Source organism: Trichoplusia ni, chromosome 13 (genome assembly GCF_003590095.1).
Source record: "Trichoplusia ni isolate ovarian cell line Hi5 chromosome 13, tn1, whole genome shotgun sequence".
NCBI classification, from domain to species: domain Eukaryota; kingdom Metazoa; phylum Arthropoda; class Insecta; order Lepidoptera; family Noctuidae; genus Trichoplusia; species Trichoplusia ni.
The window spans coordinates 2268753-2285475 of NC_039490.1; the positions used below are offsets into that span (position 1 = coordinate 2268753).

Genomic DNA, 16723 nt, shown 5'->3' on the forward strand with positions numbered 1-16723 from the left:
AGATTTGCAAGAGAGCGATGACCGACGAGTACCTTTACGAATCAGCTGATCGGGAGCAGTTTTTAGTGTTTCATTTACATTGCCTTTTTTTGTGAAAACGGCTTAATAATGATTTTGTTTATGAAAATATTATTGAAATACGTAGGAAAAATGATTTTATGACACATAAAATTAAAAAAACGCGAAAAAAAACTGCAATTTTCATGAAAAGACCGATGAAAAATTCCAACGCAGTGGGGTTTGGAATCATGTCTAGAACTCAGGTCCCACGGAAAAGTCACGGTGTTCCTTACACCCTGTATAGGGACACCTGAGTAAACTATGACGTCTATTCACCAAAACTTAAAAATATTCATATATTATAATATTATATGGTTATTGATAGTACAATCTAATAATAATTACAAAAAAGTGTTAAAAATTTGCTTATAAACATACGATAAAAAGCCTTACCTTGTGGAGATAATTTTTGTGTAGACTTGCGCGGACGAAATTAACAATTGTATCACTAATATTCCAAAAAACTGTCAATTTTTTTAAATAAATTCTAAGATACACTATTAAGCATACGAAATCCAGTTAATTGTTATAGATACCTAAAATATATAAAAACTTGTGGGTAGTTGAACAACTGTCCCTGTACAGGGACAGCAGATCCAAATGGGTTAGATCAATGCTCTTTAGACAAACTTTGCAAAAATAAAAGTTTACTTAATCTTTTACCTTTCATTCTATTTCTTTGTGGATTAACTATGAGCAGCCTTAGAAAATAATCGTTCAGATGGAACAGAAGTCCCGACAATAGTCAAATATTTGAAGGCAATCTTATAAAGCTTAGGAAATTGAATTTTTAGATCTTGCCAAATCTCTAAAGGATTCTCATTGAGCCTTCCTACTACTGGACTACGCAAGTACATTGATAATTCATCAGAAATTGCATCATCTGATTGTGATGATTTCCAACTCTTGCTTACTAGTTTGTGATGATTATCCCATAAAGAAAAGCTCTCTTCTAGTTTTTCAGATTGATCAGAATCTGATTCGGACATTTCAATATTTTGTGTAGTATTTTTCATAAAGTCTTTAATTTTTGCGACTGCTGTGGAGCAAGCAAGTGCGTCTTGGAAGTGAATTTTTTTATACCTGGGATCCAATACAGTTGCTATGGCGAGTGGAGTTACCCTCTCGATAGCGCCCATTCTTTTTTCAATTTCATTAAGCACAAACGATTTCAATTCATTGGCAAGCGAATCTTCCAATTGGAGAGGTTGAATTTTTAAAACTAAGCAATGAACTAACGGAATCACCTTGCTGCTTGTGCAGTATCTGTCCCCAGAAACTTCTTTAGTAGCAGCTTCCAGCGGTCTTAAAACTAATAACACAGAAGAAAGAACTGACAGTTCTGATGCATTGAGCATAGGTGGCGCTGTCTTATGGCGAAATATTATTTCATTGATTACAATACGTAACTCTAAAAATCTCTCAATCATATAGTAGGTAGTGCTGTTCCATCTTGTTGAAACTTCTTGAATTAACTTTGTTTCTTTTTCTGTGGCTTTTCTTAATTCATTGCTTGCTGTATTACTTTGCTTGAACCATGTTACAATAGTCTTGACCTTAGTTATTAGATTTTGCAATTCTGGACAGTGTTGAATCGCATTTAGCGCAACTAAATTTAGAGTGTGCGCAAAACACGGTATGTGTTTTTTACCAAAAGCCAGGTCGACCGCCTTAATCATAGATGTTGCGTTATCCGTTACTACAGCCGAAACTTTATTATCGTCAATGTTCCATTCAGAACAATTACGCGTAATTAGTGTTACGGTCAAATGACTGATATACTCGAAGAGTAATAGAAAAAAAATCGGTACATATACCAAAGTGACCGGTAATTCCAAGAAAGCTTCTCATACTCATTGTTTCTGTCCACATATCGGTTGTAAGTGTTATATTTTCTACACTTTTTAGTTTATTTTTAAACACAGCTGATAATGCATCATATTTGTCATCAACCCAGCGAGTCAACGTTGTCTTCCTTGGAAGCTTGTAATGTGGTGCAGTTACTTTCATAAGATTACGAAAACCGTCATTTTCTACAATCGTGAAAGGTTGATTATCTTTGCAAATCATGTAGATGAGGGCATTGTTGACTTTCAAAGTTTTATTGCCACTTTCCGAATAAGCAGATATATTTTCGAAGCTTTCATGAATCGACTTTTGCCGTTTTAATGGCGGAGGTACAGGATTATCGACATGGATACCTTTTGACGCAGCTGTACTTGTTGATGGCAGTGGTTCAGGGCTGGGAAAAACAGGTTCAGAATCTGCTTCATTTGTTTCATTGTGGATATTTAGTTAGTTAGTTATATAGAAGTTGACATTGTTCAACACTTGCGAATTTTCTTTATTCATATCTAAAAACGCAGCCTTATGGATATTTTTTTACGTGGCTAAACAGGTTTGATGTATTGCCACAAGATTTAATTTGTTTTTGACAAATTTTGCACTTTACAAGATTCTCATTTCCCTCAATTTTCGTAAAAAACTTCCATATATGACTTTTCTTTAGAGGCTCCCAATTATAACTATGATAGTTGTGGATGGACTATAGCTACCCACTCATTATTTTGTCAAGAATCTGTTTATAATTTGCTGCAGGCATACAGCAATTGGTTATCTCATCACCAAAATGTTGATATAATTTATGCGACATGTTTTGACCTATCTCATAACTAAACATCATTATTTTGTTGTTGTTATTACTTAATAAATTATTATTTATTGGCGTGACGAAGGAAGTACTTGTGAGACTGTTACACAATGCTACAGGATGAGTGATCGGTGGTACACACTCCAGAGAAATAGCTGGCTGTGAACAGTCCGGCAAATCTGTTTTACAGTCTGATGTTTGACTATTTATAAGGGAGTTATACATTCTCATTTTCACTGCACAAATCCACCAGACCTTTCATTGCCAGTATATATTCCCCAATTTCTTTTTGTGATGTGTCATATTTAGTTATAATTATGCTTAAAGAGTCATGTAGGTGGAGTATCTCTGACTGTAGGTGTTGTATATCAGCCTCATATTTATTTTTTGCATTTTCATAGTTAGATTTGATATGTTTACATTTATTTAATGTTTTAAAATTATTATTAAAACAGTTTTTGTTACTTTTAATAAGTTTCTTTGTCTTCTTGATAACTTTTTTAATTTTAATATACTTCTTTAACTTGTTTTTACTGAATGTTAATTGTGAGTCTGATATAAGGGTGTTATCACAAGTTAAATCAATTGTTTCTATTTGACGGAGCGGAACCAACCAGTTTATCAAACAGTGCATGTGTGCACTCTGTCTGGGTCCTCTGGCTGGCTGCGTCCTTCGCGAGAATGGTGTCCTGGGCGACACTTAATCTACTCTTAAGCTCAACGTTGTGCTTGAGGGTTAAGTCAAACTCATCGCTGCACTGGTCAAACTGATTAACTAAAAACTTAAGCTTGTCCCTTTCTTCATTGACATTGACTAACTGATTTAAGTTTGCTGTTATTATTTAAAATTTGAAGTACCTCCTTCTCATTGTCATCCTGCTCTTTTTGCAATTCCTCGCACAAGTTCCTATACTTATTTAACTCTTGTAAGGTAAGTTGGAGTTTTGATTCCTCCATGCGAGCAGCACCCCTCCTGGTCATCTCTCTGTCCATTTCAAAAATAAAAAGAACAAGTGCCAACTCAGAAGGATGTTATAGTGGAATTATGCAAGGATGACGCAACGAGGGATTGCAAATGTTACACTAAGATGTTGGATATGCGCCCCGAGACACAAATAGTGTTATAAAATTGAAAAAATATATTGAAAAAAAAACACTTACAGCTACTTTATGATGACAATGCGCTTTACAATGTTCGTTACAATTTAAATTGGTTTGACAGCGACACGCGTCACAAGTTTAAACACTTTATTAGCTAAAGCAGAATAAACCACGACAAAATGACACTGTCCCACCAAATATTAACAAATATTATGTATGAAATAGGTATTTAAACTTATTAAAACTAAGAAGTTACAATTAAATTAAATTTAATAATTGGGAGAAGTTTTGTTGACGTCTTGTCAACGGAGTTGCCACAGACTCAACTTTTGAAGATCACTTCAGGAAGATCCTGTTTCACGGACCTATTGGACTGCGGCGGCCACATGTCTTCATTATTAGTTAAAAATTGCAGGCCTGTCCACCAAAGTGCAGAATCGCTGATAAGATCAGCCTTCAGCCCACGAGAGACAAGATCCGCCGGATCCTTAGACGGCACGTATCTCCAATCACCACCCGAGCTACTTTCTTGAATCTCGTTGACACGATTTCGAACTGTGAAGTCTCCGAACCTCGGGAAACTATCGGGAACGGGAATAAAGCAAAAGACGTTGTGGATATTACGACATTTATTGAGAGACAAGACAACCGCGGTTGCTCCGCAACCTGTAAACACGGACGACTTGTCTACAGATAATTATAATCTATCCACTTACATCACACGAACAACGGGCTTTAGTTGCTGAGACGGTGTAGACAACTAACCCAGCACTATAGTAGAATCACACCAATATTGAACGCGGCGTAATGGCAACGTGAGAGAGTCTTTGACCTTCGTGCACAACCTGGATCCCAACAGAGCGCCATACAGCTCTAACCGTGGAACTGTAGAAGGCTTGACCGGTGCCACACGGCTTTTGGAAGTTAGCAAACGAACAGTGACTGTACCGGAACTCGATACCGAACGAATGTATGCGCACGCGCCGTAGGCCCTTTCAGATGCGTCTGTTAATATATGAATTTCATGGGTTAAAGAATTGTCAGCAATGCTTCTTTTGGTCCTTTCGCTAGATTCATCAAAAGATTTACAAGGGCGACCTGGATGATTTGCCGTTGTGACCGGAATGTCGAATGTACCTTCCAGCCAAAGTTGTTTTTTCAGACCTTATTTCAGACGTTATTTCTCGACTACCAAAAGTACATTAAAATAACACAAATTTTAGTGAATTTATTACATTTTAATTGTCACATACCTGTAATTTCCGAATCCATTGCTATTTTGCACCAAGTAAACACGGAAAACTTCAGTTTAACACAAAAAGTTAACGCTTTTGTAAATAGCCGAAAAGAGACACGTACACAAGGTTTAACGATCAACTTTCGACTGAATTTTCCTGATAACGCGTAACGGAAGAAAGGTGGGAGTGGCAGTCTATTGTTTGTTGTTACAGTCTGTTATTAGCATTCCTTAAACTTTGTTATTTTGACTTTTGGCCGCCTAGATGATTAAAATACCCAATAATAGGTGATAAAATGTGCAGCGGTAAGAGCCCGCGGGACGCGCGTCTGCTATCCAACATAGCGCGGAGTTACTGAGTTACCAAAGACTACAATAGTATACTGGCAATAGATAGGCAACTCTACCTTATTTTTTATTATTAAGAAGTGTTCGACCACCTCTTAATAATAAAAACTCAGCGACATCTAGTTTTTGGTTAAGGGAACTTATTTATACAGGGTGGAAGGAACACCGTACCCACAAAGTCGCATAATAGCTTGAAAATAACGTGTTATTATTGTATATAATATTAAAGAAGTCGCTACCGTCGAAGATTAATATTTATAGATTGAGTCATTTTTGCAGTCAAAATACATTACGTTACGAACGTTGCACCGTGTAAATGTGCAAAAACTATGTATTGTATTTTTTACATTGCGAATTTATAGGATGGAATAAAAATAAAACTGGTGGTGGAGTAGAATACGGAATCTCGACGCACAAAATATCGATGAATGATATTACGATGCTACAAAATTGCGATGCACGTTACAGCGAAAGACCGTGTCTGCGAAGCCACTACATTTCAAGGCATGTTACCGCGATACATCTTCACCGCGATACTACTAAACTTCGATGCACGTTACCGCGAAAACCTAGCTAAGAAACCAATTGTAATAACGGCGTTATTACTGATATTAATTGGTACAAAATTATAAATGAAAAACAAATAAATCGTAGGGAAAATTGGTTTATTTCTTAATGTAGCATAAATACGCAAGACCATCTAAATATGTTACCATATCCATGTCACCTATCTTATTAATATGCTCTTGGAGTTTTTTATAGTATTCCGTTTTTCTTTTTGATTTTTTTTCCATCAGACCAGCCAGCCTTTCTATTTCATACTCCGTATTTTTTTGCTCTTTTACAAGTTCTCTCATTGTTTTGTATATATTCATTTTCCTTCTGTTGAGTAGACTATTCCAACGGTTATTCCAGCTTTCAACTGCATTTTGGGTGATGGGTATACCTGTGACAAAGCTATCCCAAACAGACCATAAATTAGGTGGGAATAGGGGTGGTTGTTAATTTTGTACCAATTAATATCAGTAATAACGCCGTTATTACAATTGGTTTCTTAGCTAGGTTTTCGCGGTAACGTGCATCGAAGTTTAGTAGTATCGCGGTGAAGATGTATCGCGGTAACATGCCTTGAAATGTAGTGGCTTCGCAGACACGGTCTTTCGCTGTAACGTGCATCGCAATTTTGTAGCATCGTAATATCATTCATCGATATTTTGTGCGTCGAGATTCCGTATTCTACTCCTGGTGGTGTATTTCGTATTATAAATTTATTAAAATAAGGTTATTTACTGAATAGAAATAAAAAAAAAGACATATACAGTACCTAATATTAATTGTCGTGGTAGTTTTTGAAACAATTACGTTTCTTGACAAAACATACTAAATTGCACTTGACACAAATTACATTACTCAAGCCTTTCTTACAAAATCTGCATCTACCCTGAATAAGTGTGAAGTCAGGCATATGATCCACATTATTGAGACGAATAGCATCGGCAGGCCGTGGTACAGTTGGCTTTAAAATTTTATCAACTTTCATTTGCTTGATGCTTTCATAAGATGTTGTACATGCAGGTATTCGATTTTTAGAAAGAAGTTCTTGGTAAATCTTAATCCTAAATATTTTCAAAGTATTTGGAACTTTATTGTACTTGGAACAATCTTTTCTATACATAATCCATGCATTTTTGACGCAGATATCTAAGACTTGAGAGAATATCGCCATATACCATCTTTTCGTTCTATAATTAGTACGATAAAGAGAAATTAGCATGTCGCATAAATCCACTCCTCCCATGTGATGGTTATATTCCTTAACTATTTGGGGACACGGCACATGAATTTTGGACTGGCTTCTTTTGAAAAACGTTTTATATTTTCAATTGGAAAAGAATCCACGTATGAGCTTGCCAATATTACAGGCTTATTATCGTGCCATTTAACAACAGCCAATTTATTTTTATTGCAAACTAATTGTTTGCTTGAGTCTACCTTTTTTTAATAAGACCTTACACTACACTACACTAGGTAGTTTTTCTTGACACCCTCTTAGGCGATTGGCTCTAATGGTACCTAAGGAAAATATACCATATTCATGCCGTAACAATTGAATAAGCTCGAGTGAAGTAAAATAGTTGTCGAAGTACACAATTGCAGGTTTAGGTTGAATACTCTTGCACAGAGCTATTACAACTTTGGATCCAAACCCTAAAGAGTTTTCATATTCTGCGAATGAATGGAATCTAAATGTGTCTTCACCAGCATACGGAATAAAATCATAGACACAACCAGATACCCCAGCTCTAATGAAAATCTTGCCCACTTCTTTGGCTTTTTTGCCATATTTTGGCGTCTATTTCCAGCTCTTGTGCCCTTATATGGCACCATCATCTCATCGATACTATAGCGATGTTCTTCTTCTATTTTTAGACAGTTTTTACGCACTCCTTCTAAAATCGGCCGAACTTTGAAATAACGATCTGTATTTTGGTGAGAATTGTCAACAAAATGTAAAAATTGACGAATTTGTTCGTATCGCTTCAAACTCATTACGTTGGCAATAAGGTTGTATCGTAGTTCTTTCTTCCAGTAGTCCCGATAGGACGGCATTTAAACAATACCCATTAAAAGATTGATTGCGATAAAATCTCCTCACGACAAATATTTATAGATTTCAGAATTATATTCAGAGAATAAGTTCGTATTTTGAATAAAAAAAAAACAAAAAAATAATCGGATGGTGACTTTGAATCGGAACCAAATTGAGAAAATATTATTTTGTCTAATAGTGCACAGTGCTTAAATTTCCCGCCTTCCCATTTAAAATCCATCGGCTGTCTAACAAATTTTTTTTGTGAGTAATATTGGTTGATTCGATCTGTTTTTTGATCGAGTGTTTTTTAGAATTATTGATAGACACTGGACTCGGCGAAGCAGAAATAAGGCGAAGATATCGACTGCAGTGTAGGCAAACGCTGTGGCGGGTCATGTGTTGCAAGAACTTCACTGATAACTGGAGTAGGCGGTAAAAATTCTTCGGGCAAAATAGGTGTAGGTGGTATGTCTTCGGGAAATACGGTGTCTGAATCATTATCATCAAGAATGTTAAGTCGCTCTAGTGAAGAATCTGTAGATCTGGGATCAGAGCTGTATTCAGTATTATCAATTGGTGTGCGCGCCATCGCGCACCTAGCAACAGCGGGGACGCGGGGTCCGCGGTAACGCGCGATCGCCCGCGCCGCCCGACAAGCGGGGAGGCGGGTACGCGGGGGCCGCGGCAACGCGCGATCGCTCGCGCCGCCCGGCAACGGCGGCAACGGTCATTCGGCCACAGGAGAACTGAGCGCACCGGACGCGCACTGCGCACGCGTCGCTCACCTAGACTCTATCTATCTACATTGTAATATTGAGCCGTTTCAATTTAATATATAATTTCAAGTAATCAAAGTTGATCGTTTAATTTAATCATCAACATATGGCGACCGTGACTACTGCAATATTTTGAAGAAATTTCTATTGAGAAAAGAAAAAATCCCGTGACCCTACTGCGTCCTCCTGGCGTCGGTGGCTGTCCGGAAGAAAAAGGAGCCTGGCTGTTTGCACCTGCACTGCAAACCTCTGCGGCCCGGCGTGCCTGAGCACGTGTTGTCTTCGTGCTCCGCTCGTCGTGTCGTCGCCTCGTCGGTACTGTCTGCGCCTGTGCTGCAAAACTCAGCGGCCCGGCGTGCCTGAGCACGTGTTGTCGTGCTCCGTTCGCCGTGTCGTCGGTGCTGTCTGCCTGCGCCTGCGCTGTAAAGCAGCGGCCCGGCGTGCCTGAGCACGTGTCGTCTTCGTGTTCCGTCGCCGTGTCGTCGGTGCTGTCTACACCTGCGGTGAAATACTCTGCGGCCCAGCGTGCCTGAGCACGTGTTGTCTTCGTGCTCCGTTCGCTGTGTCGTCGGTGCTGTCTGTCTACGCCTGCATGCGAAAGTAAGCCCGTTCCATAATTTCCTTTGTCCCTACCTATTTTCCATTTTCTGTTTGGTGTGAGTGCTTAGCAGCTTTCGGGCGTCGGGGAGGTATCCAGCTAGTAGCTATAAAATATTCCTCGCATTTATAATCTCTTACAAAGCACTGCAAGCTAACCTAACACCACGTGCCGCTAAATTGCACGCTTGAACAAAGGTCTACTATTATTTTGTTTCTTGCACAATAGTTCTCTTTATTTGCCAAGTTATCGTAACTTATTAAGTCCGTGAAGTGCACGTTTTGACTAAGACCTACTTTACTTTCTTGCACGAATAGCTATCCCCATTTATCGAGTTTTTGTAACTCATTAATTCCACGAAGTTCATGATTATTGCATCCCATTCAACGAAATCTGCCGACTATTCCAGCTTGGTGACTGCGTGCCTGAGTCCTTCGTGCTCCGTTCGCTGTGTTGTCGGCGGGCTTGACTGCGCGGCGGTCAGCGGCGCCCTGCGTACGCCGCGCACGCGTTAGGCGAGCTCGCAACGACGGTTTGTTTGCTGGACTTAAGAGGTAGATTGCAAATTATTTGTACAAGTGATAGTGTTTTGTCAACGTTAGTTCAGTTAGAAATTTGAAGCCCAACCCATTATTGACAAATTATTTAAGTGTAGTGTGTAACTAGTAATTTCCTACATCACAATTCTAAAATACTAAATATAGAAGCCTTGTATTGTTAAACATGTTGGCCCCACATTCGGTTGCCTCTCCTAGTGTAGAGAGTAATGAAAGTTTGAAAACGTTATTCCGTAGACGTGGGGGAATTAGGAGTCGAATAACAATTTTTAGGAATTATATGGATAATTTTAAACTTCACAAGACTCCTAGTAATATAGACATTAGAGAATTAACATTAAGACTTAATCAACTACAAGAACTTATGTCTAAATTTGATACAATACAGTCGGAAATAGAAGCAATAGCTCCGAATTTAGATGAACAAATGTCAGAAAGAGATAGTACAGAAAGTGAATTTTATTCTTTGATTTCAGTGGCACAGGAATTTATAGGGTGCCATTCTAGTGTACCAAAAGAAGACAATGAGTCTATAAATTCTAATAAATCAAGCTGTAAATTGAATAGTTCAGTTAAATTGCCTACCATTAACTTGCCTACTTTTGATGGTAATTATTCTAAGTGGCTAGAGTTTAGGGATACATTTGATTCCCTGATAAATAAAAATGAATCTATCCCAATAATAAATAAGTTCCATTATTTAAGAAATTCATTAGTAGGTAGCGCTAGTGTTGCTGTGAGATCAGTAGAGTTTTCCGAAGGAAACTATCTGATAGCGTGGACATCCTTATGCAATAGATTTAACAATACAAATATACTTATTAATAATCACTTACAATCGTTAGTTAATATCAACACAATACAAAAAGAATCTTTTAGAGCATTAAGATACTTAATTGATCAAATTCAAAAGAACTTGCACGCTTTAAATATTTTAGAAATTCCCACTAAAGGATGGGATCCGTTAGTAATATTTTTGGTTTAATCAAAACTAGATCCTAGAACGAATAGTAAATGGGAGGAATATAAAGGTAATTTGCCACACCTGCCTTCTCTAGAACAATTTATAAGATTTTTAGAAAAAAGAGCTATAATTTTAGAAACTGCAAATGGTGGTCAAAATAATTCGGGTAAACATTCTAATTATAAAGAAAATAAATCTGTCAAGTCTTTATCAACTAGTATAGTAGGTTCTAATTCTAAGGTATGTGTTATTTGTAAAAAATTTCATTTTTTGTATCAGTGCCGTAAATTCAGGGCAATGACATTAAATGAAAGGCTTTGTGTGGTACAGGAGAAGAATCTGTGTCACACATGTCTCCGCAGTGGGCATGATAGCACATCATGTCAATTAAGACTTTCTTGTAGGATTTGTAATGCAAAACATAATACAATATTACATAGACACAGTACTATGTCAAATGTAGTTAAAGAAAATATAGAAACAACTCAGCCTGCTATAAGTATCAATGACCTACCTGTTAGTTTATCAGCCCACTTGCCAGGCCAAGTTCTTTTGTGCACTGCACAGGTAGAAATTATTAATAATTCTAATCATAGCTCTATTATTGCTCGGGCTTTACTGGATTCTGGAAGCCAGTGTTCATTTATAACAAAAAATCTTAAGGAGAGGCTAGGTTTGAACTCTAACCAAGTAAATAAATTTAATGTTACAGGTATAAATAACAATATTGCCTGTGAAATTACAGAGCGTTGCAGTTTAATGTTAAGATCACGAGTAGGCTCATTTAAAAGGTCTATAGATTGCCTAATTATTCCTAAGATTACTGGTAAATTACCCTGTGTTCAAGTAAATGCTGAAAGTTTAAAGTTTCCTAAAGAAGTGGTTCTAGCAGATCCTTTATTCTATAAACCAGCTGACATAGATATTTTGATAGGAGCAGATTACTTCTTTAATATTATGTTAAATAATAAAATCGATTTAGGTGGTGACAAGCCTACTTTACAGGAAAGTCAGCTAGGGTGGCTAGTTGCTGGGCCTATTGCTGAACCCTACTATCGTTCTAATATTCATTGTAATTTAGTAAATAGAGATAAAAGGGTGTCACTACAAGATATTCATAACTCAGTTAAAAAATTCTGGGAGGTAGAAGAATTACCTACAGATTGTAATAAGTATTCTATTGATGAGCAATTTTGTGAGTCTCATTTTGTTAAAAATACCCGTCGTTTAACAGATGGACGTTTTTCAGTCATGATGCCACTAACGGAAGACCCGGAGCAGGCACTTGGCAATTCATTCCCTATGGCAATTAAACGTTTTGTTAATTTAGAAAAGAAATTGAGTAAACACTATAAGGTTAAGCAACAGTATAGTGACTTTATTGAGGAATATGCTAAATTAGGTCATTTAAGCGAAATTCAAAGACCCAAGTTTGCTTGTTATTTACCTCATCATTGTGTCATTCGGGAACATCACGATACCACTAAGCTGAGAGTAGTCTTTGACGCCTCAGCCAAAACTAGTTCAAGTAAATCATTGAATGATATACAGGCTGTTGGCCCCATTTTACAGAGTGACTTATTTTCAATTCTTATTCGTTTTCGAATTCATAAATTCGTATTAATAGCAGATGTAGAAAAGATGTACAGACAGATAGCGTTAGATGAATCACAGAGACACCTTCAACTAGTATTGTGGAGGGATAATCCTACAACTGATAACAATATTAGTACAGATGATGTTAGTCAGTCAATAAAAATTTTACAGCTCAATACTTTAACTTATGGCATGGCCTCTGCTCCATTCTTAGCCACCAGGTGTCTAGCTGAGCTAGCTGATAAATGTCAAGATAAGGTTATAGCCAACGTCATTAAAAATGATTTCTACATTGATGATCTTAATACAGGTGCCTCAAATGTAGAGGAGCTAAGGCATATTTATTTAAATGTCACGAAGGTTTTAAAATCAGCTTGTTTTCCACTGCGTAAATTTCGAACAAATTGTCCTCAAATTCTTAGTAGTACATCAGATTCAGATAGATGTGTTGAATTTCATGATAAAGCTAATGTCTTGGGTTTAAATTGGTCACCAAAGACCGATGAACTACATTTCCCAGATGGGATTGAGTTTAGTTCAAAGGTTACCAAACGAATTATCATTTCCACAACATGTAAATTATTTGATCCATTAGGTTTAGTTAGTAGTTGTATAATTAAGGCAAAAATTTTACTGCAGCATTTGTGGATTGCAAAACTAGACTGGGACGACCCAGTACCAGAGCTTTACGCAAAAAGATGGTTAAATTTCATACAAAATTTACATTATTTATCTAACATTTTTATACCTCGTCATGTTTTAATTAATAACAATTTAAATGAGCAGACTGTTGATTTACACTGCTTTGTTGATGCGTCTCAACAGGCATATGGAGCCTGTGTTTATATACGTTCTCAGGATAGGGAACAAAATGTTACAGTGAGATTATTATGTGCAAAAACTAGAGTTTCACCTATTAAAGCCCTCACTATCCCACGTCTTGAGTTATGTGCAGCTCTGATTGGTGCTCAATTAAGTGAAAAGGTTTTAAATTCGGTACCGTGCACTGTAGTAAGTAAATATTTATGGACTGATTCAACAGTGGTACTTGGATGGCTGAAAACTCAAAATAAAACTTTGCAATCTTTCGTACGTAACAGGGTCAATAAAATTAATGAATTAACAAAAGACTTTGAATGGAAGCATGTTCCAACTGAATTAAATCCAGCCGATTTGGCTTCTAGGGGGATTGACCCACAGCATCTGCAGTTCTTAACTTTATGGTGGGAGGGTCCTTCATTCCTAAGAGAGGATCGTTCTCGATGGCCTGCTCAACCTCACACCATACCAAAAGATTTACCAGAGGTCAAGGTATTACACTCTGCTGATGATACTAATAACAATATTTCATTTATTCCGTTTAAAAAATATTCTAACTTTATGAGACTTTTAAGAGCCTATGCGTATGTTCTACGCTTCATCAAAAATGTAAAAAATAAACAATCAAAAATAAAAGGGCCATTACAGGCAAACGAATTAGATAATTCATTATTAGTACTACTTAAGGAAAGTCAGGTTGAGTCATTCACAAAAGACATTAAAAATATTCAAAAGGGTATAGAACTTCCTCATAAAAGTAAAATATTGTGTTTAAAGCCCATATTAGATACCAACGGGTTGCTGAGAGTTGGGGGTAGACTAAGACATTCAGATTACCAATATGATAAGAAACACCCAATATTACTAGATGGTAAGCACCACTTAGCTAAACTTATAATGAAATACGAACATTTACATTTGTTACATGCAGGGCCACAGTTGCTTTTGTCCTCGGTCCGCGAGAGGTTCTGGCCTCTTGGGGGCAGAAACTTAGCTCGCAGTGTCGTTAAGCAATGTGTTATCTGTACCCGTATGAATGGTCAGACGGTGCAACCTATTATGGGCGACCTGCCGAACGTAAGGACAAATGCTGACTTCCCCTTCAATTGTAGCGGAATGGACTTCGCGGGGCCATTTATGATTTCCTCTAAAAAGGGACGAGGCAACCGTGTAACCAAGGCTTACCTATGTGTCTTTGTATGTTTAATAACCAAGGCCTTACATTTAGAAGTGGTAAGTGACCTATCCACAGAGGCTTTTATATTGTGTCTGCGTAGGTTTGTGTCACGTCGCGGCAAACCTTACGCTTTATATTGTGATAATGGTAAAAACTTTGTTGGTGCCAATAATGAGTTGGGTAGGGTTATAAGGTCCAGCATTCAAGCGGTCACTGACTATGCAGCGAATGAGGCAATAAAATTCTCTTTTATTCCCGCGTACTCTCCACATTTTGGTGGAATATGGGAGGCGGGCGTTAAATCGGCCAAGTATCATTTAAAACGCGTAGCTGGCAATACCCCCCTGACGTTTGAAGAGTTAGCGACGCTCTTCACCCAAATAGAAGCTATTCTGAACTCCCGACCACTTTCTCCACTCTCTTCAGATCCTAATGATACTAATCCTTTGACTCCCGGGCATTTCTTAATTGGACGTCCGTTGATGTCAGTACCTTCATTACCAGTTAACACAGCTAGACCTAACAGATATGAACTGATTGAAAAGACAAGGCAACAATTCTGGAAGAGGTGGAGCCGTGAATTTATCGCCGAGCTTCAAAATCGCGCCAAATGGAAAAGGAATTCCAAGGAAATTCAGGTCGGAGATCTGATTATAATTAAAGAGGATCACTCGATGCCGCTACACTGGCGTATGGGACGAGTGGAAAGGCTGTACCTTGGAGCGGACGGCATCTGTAGGGTAGCAGATGTACGGACAGCCACCGGTACCGTCAAACGGGCGGTTACAAAATTGTGCCCTCTACCGGGGGTAGATCAAGAGGAGCAGGAGTTGAAGATTTCAACGCCCCGGAGGATGTGCGCGCCATCGCGCACCTAGCAACAGCGGGGACGCGGGGTCCGCGGTAACGCGCGATCGCCCGCGCCGCCCGACAAGCGGGGAGGCGGGTACGCGGGGGCCGCGGCAACGCGCGATCGCTCGCGCCGCCCGGCAACGGCGGCAACGGTCATTCGGCCACAGGAGAACTGAGCGCACCGGACGCGCACTGCGCACGCGTCGCTCACCTAGACTCTATCTATCTACATTGTAATATTGAGCCGTTTCAATTTAAATATAATTTCAAGTAATCAAAGTTGATCGTTTAATTTAATCATCAACAATTGGTATATTTTCAGTATCATCCTCGGATGTGCTGATGTCACTGGAGGCAGCATCCTGTGGTGGGACTAGAGCCAAAATTCTTCGAACTCGCTATAACCGTGCATTACGCTAAAAAAGAAATAAAGCAAATATTCATGCAAACACCCTAAAAACCCATACAATATGTTCATACACCATATTATTTACAAATGAATAAATCAATAACTAAACCTCCGTACATTCGCATTGTAAGCTATACTTTACATTTTCGTACTTATGTCAATCACCGTTAGTATCGCATTGTAAGCTATACTTCACGTGCAAATTTAAACAGTTATAGCGTAAACAAACATACATTATTAGTAATTCTGTTATTATAATATTATAGAATGCAATCATACACACATAAAAACTCTAATTTTTTAAAGTAAATTTATCATTTTAAGTTAAAAACTCAATAATTCTTACCTTTTGCGCGGGAGTAGCTTGTTGTCGGGATGCCATTTTGCCAACCAGTGTCAATTGTGTCAAATGCCCTTGGATCCATTTTTTTTCAAAAAACTGGGAGGGATTGTGTAGGCAGTGGCGTGCACAGACTTTTTAGGCAGGGTAGGCAAAAAAAAAAAAACACTCACCATCACCAAAAATTTTCAACTTAGCGGCTTAGGTTGTGATGCATGTGATTTGCCGCCTCAAATATACATAAATTGACTGATTTTATGGACATATCAATTTGCGGATATTCGAAGTGGCCTTTCGGCACGTTTGTCTGGTGTTTCGTATCGGCACAATACGTAAAAACGGAAAAAAGAGTTGTTCGAGTGATATGCGTGTACGGAACTAACAATATATATTTTAAAAATAATTTAGTGTTTTTTTATTTGTAAATTAAATCTACCCGTCTATCTTTCAGTAAATATTTTTGCAATACGGAATCGTAAAAATTATTATCGCGTTTCATTTCCAAAAGCAGGTTTTTTTCTATTGACATAATGGAAAGATCTGTAAGTCTTTCCTGGCCTTGGGTGTTTCTTAAATAGGTTTGAATACGTTTTAGCGACGAAAATGACCTTTCAGTTGAAGCACTGCTCGCGGGCACCGTAACAAT

General features: G+C 38.0%; 2 protein-coding genes across 2 annotated transcripts; one reads left to right on the forward strand and one right to left on the reverse strand.

The window, feature by feature from the left end:
- Positions 1-300: 300 nt before the first annotated feature.
- Positions 301-3150, reverse strand: LOC113500242 (zinc finger BED domain-containing protein 4-like). The gene has a single exon (XM_026880948.1). The coding sequence runs from the start codon at positions 1737-1739 to the stop codon at positions 747-749; it is 993 nt and encodes a 330-aa protein (XP_026736749.1). The 5' UTR covers positions 1740-3150; the 3' UTR covers positions 301-746.
- A 5426-nt stretch (positions 3151-8576) lies between these two features.
- LOC113500240 lies at positions 8577-15631 on the forward strand. Its single transcript, XM_026880947.1, has 2 exons — positions 8577-11137; positions 11168-15631. The coding sequence occupies exon 2, from the start codon at positions 11182-11184 to the stop codon at positions 15352-15354; it is 4173 nt and encodes a 1390-aa protein (XP_026736748.1). The 5' UTR covers positions 8577-11137; positions 11168-11181; the 3' UTR covers positions 15355-15631.
- Positions 15632-16723: the final 1092 nt, after the last annotated feature.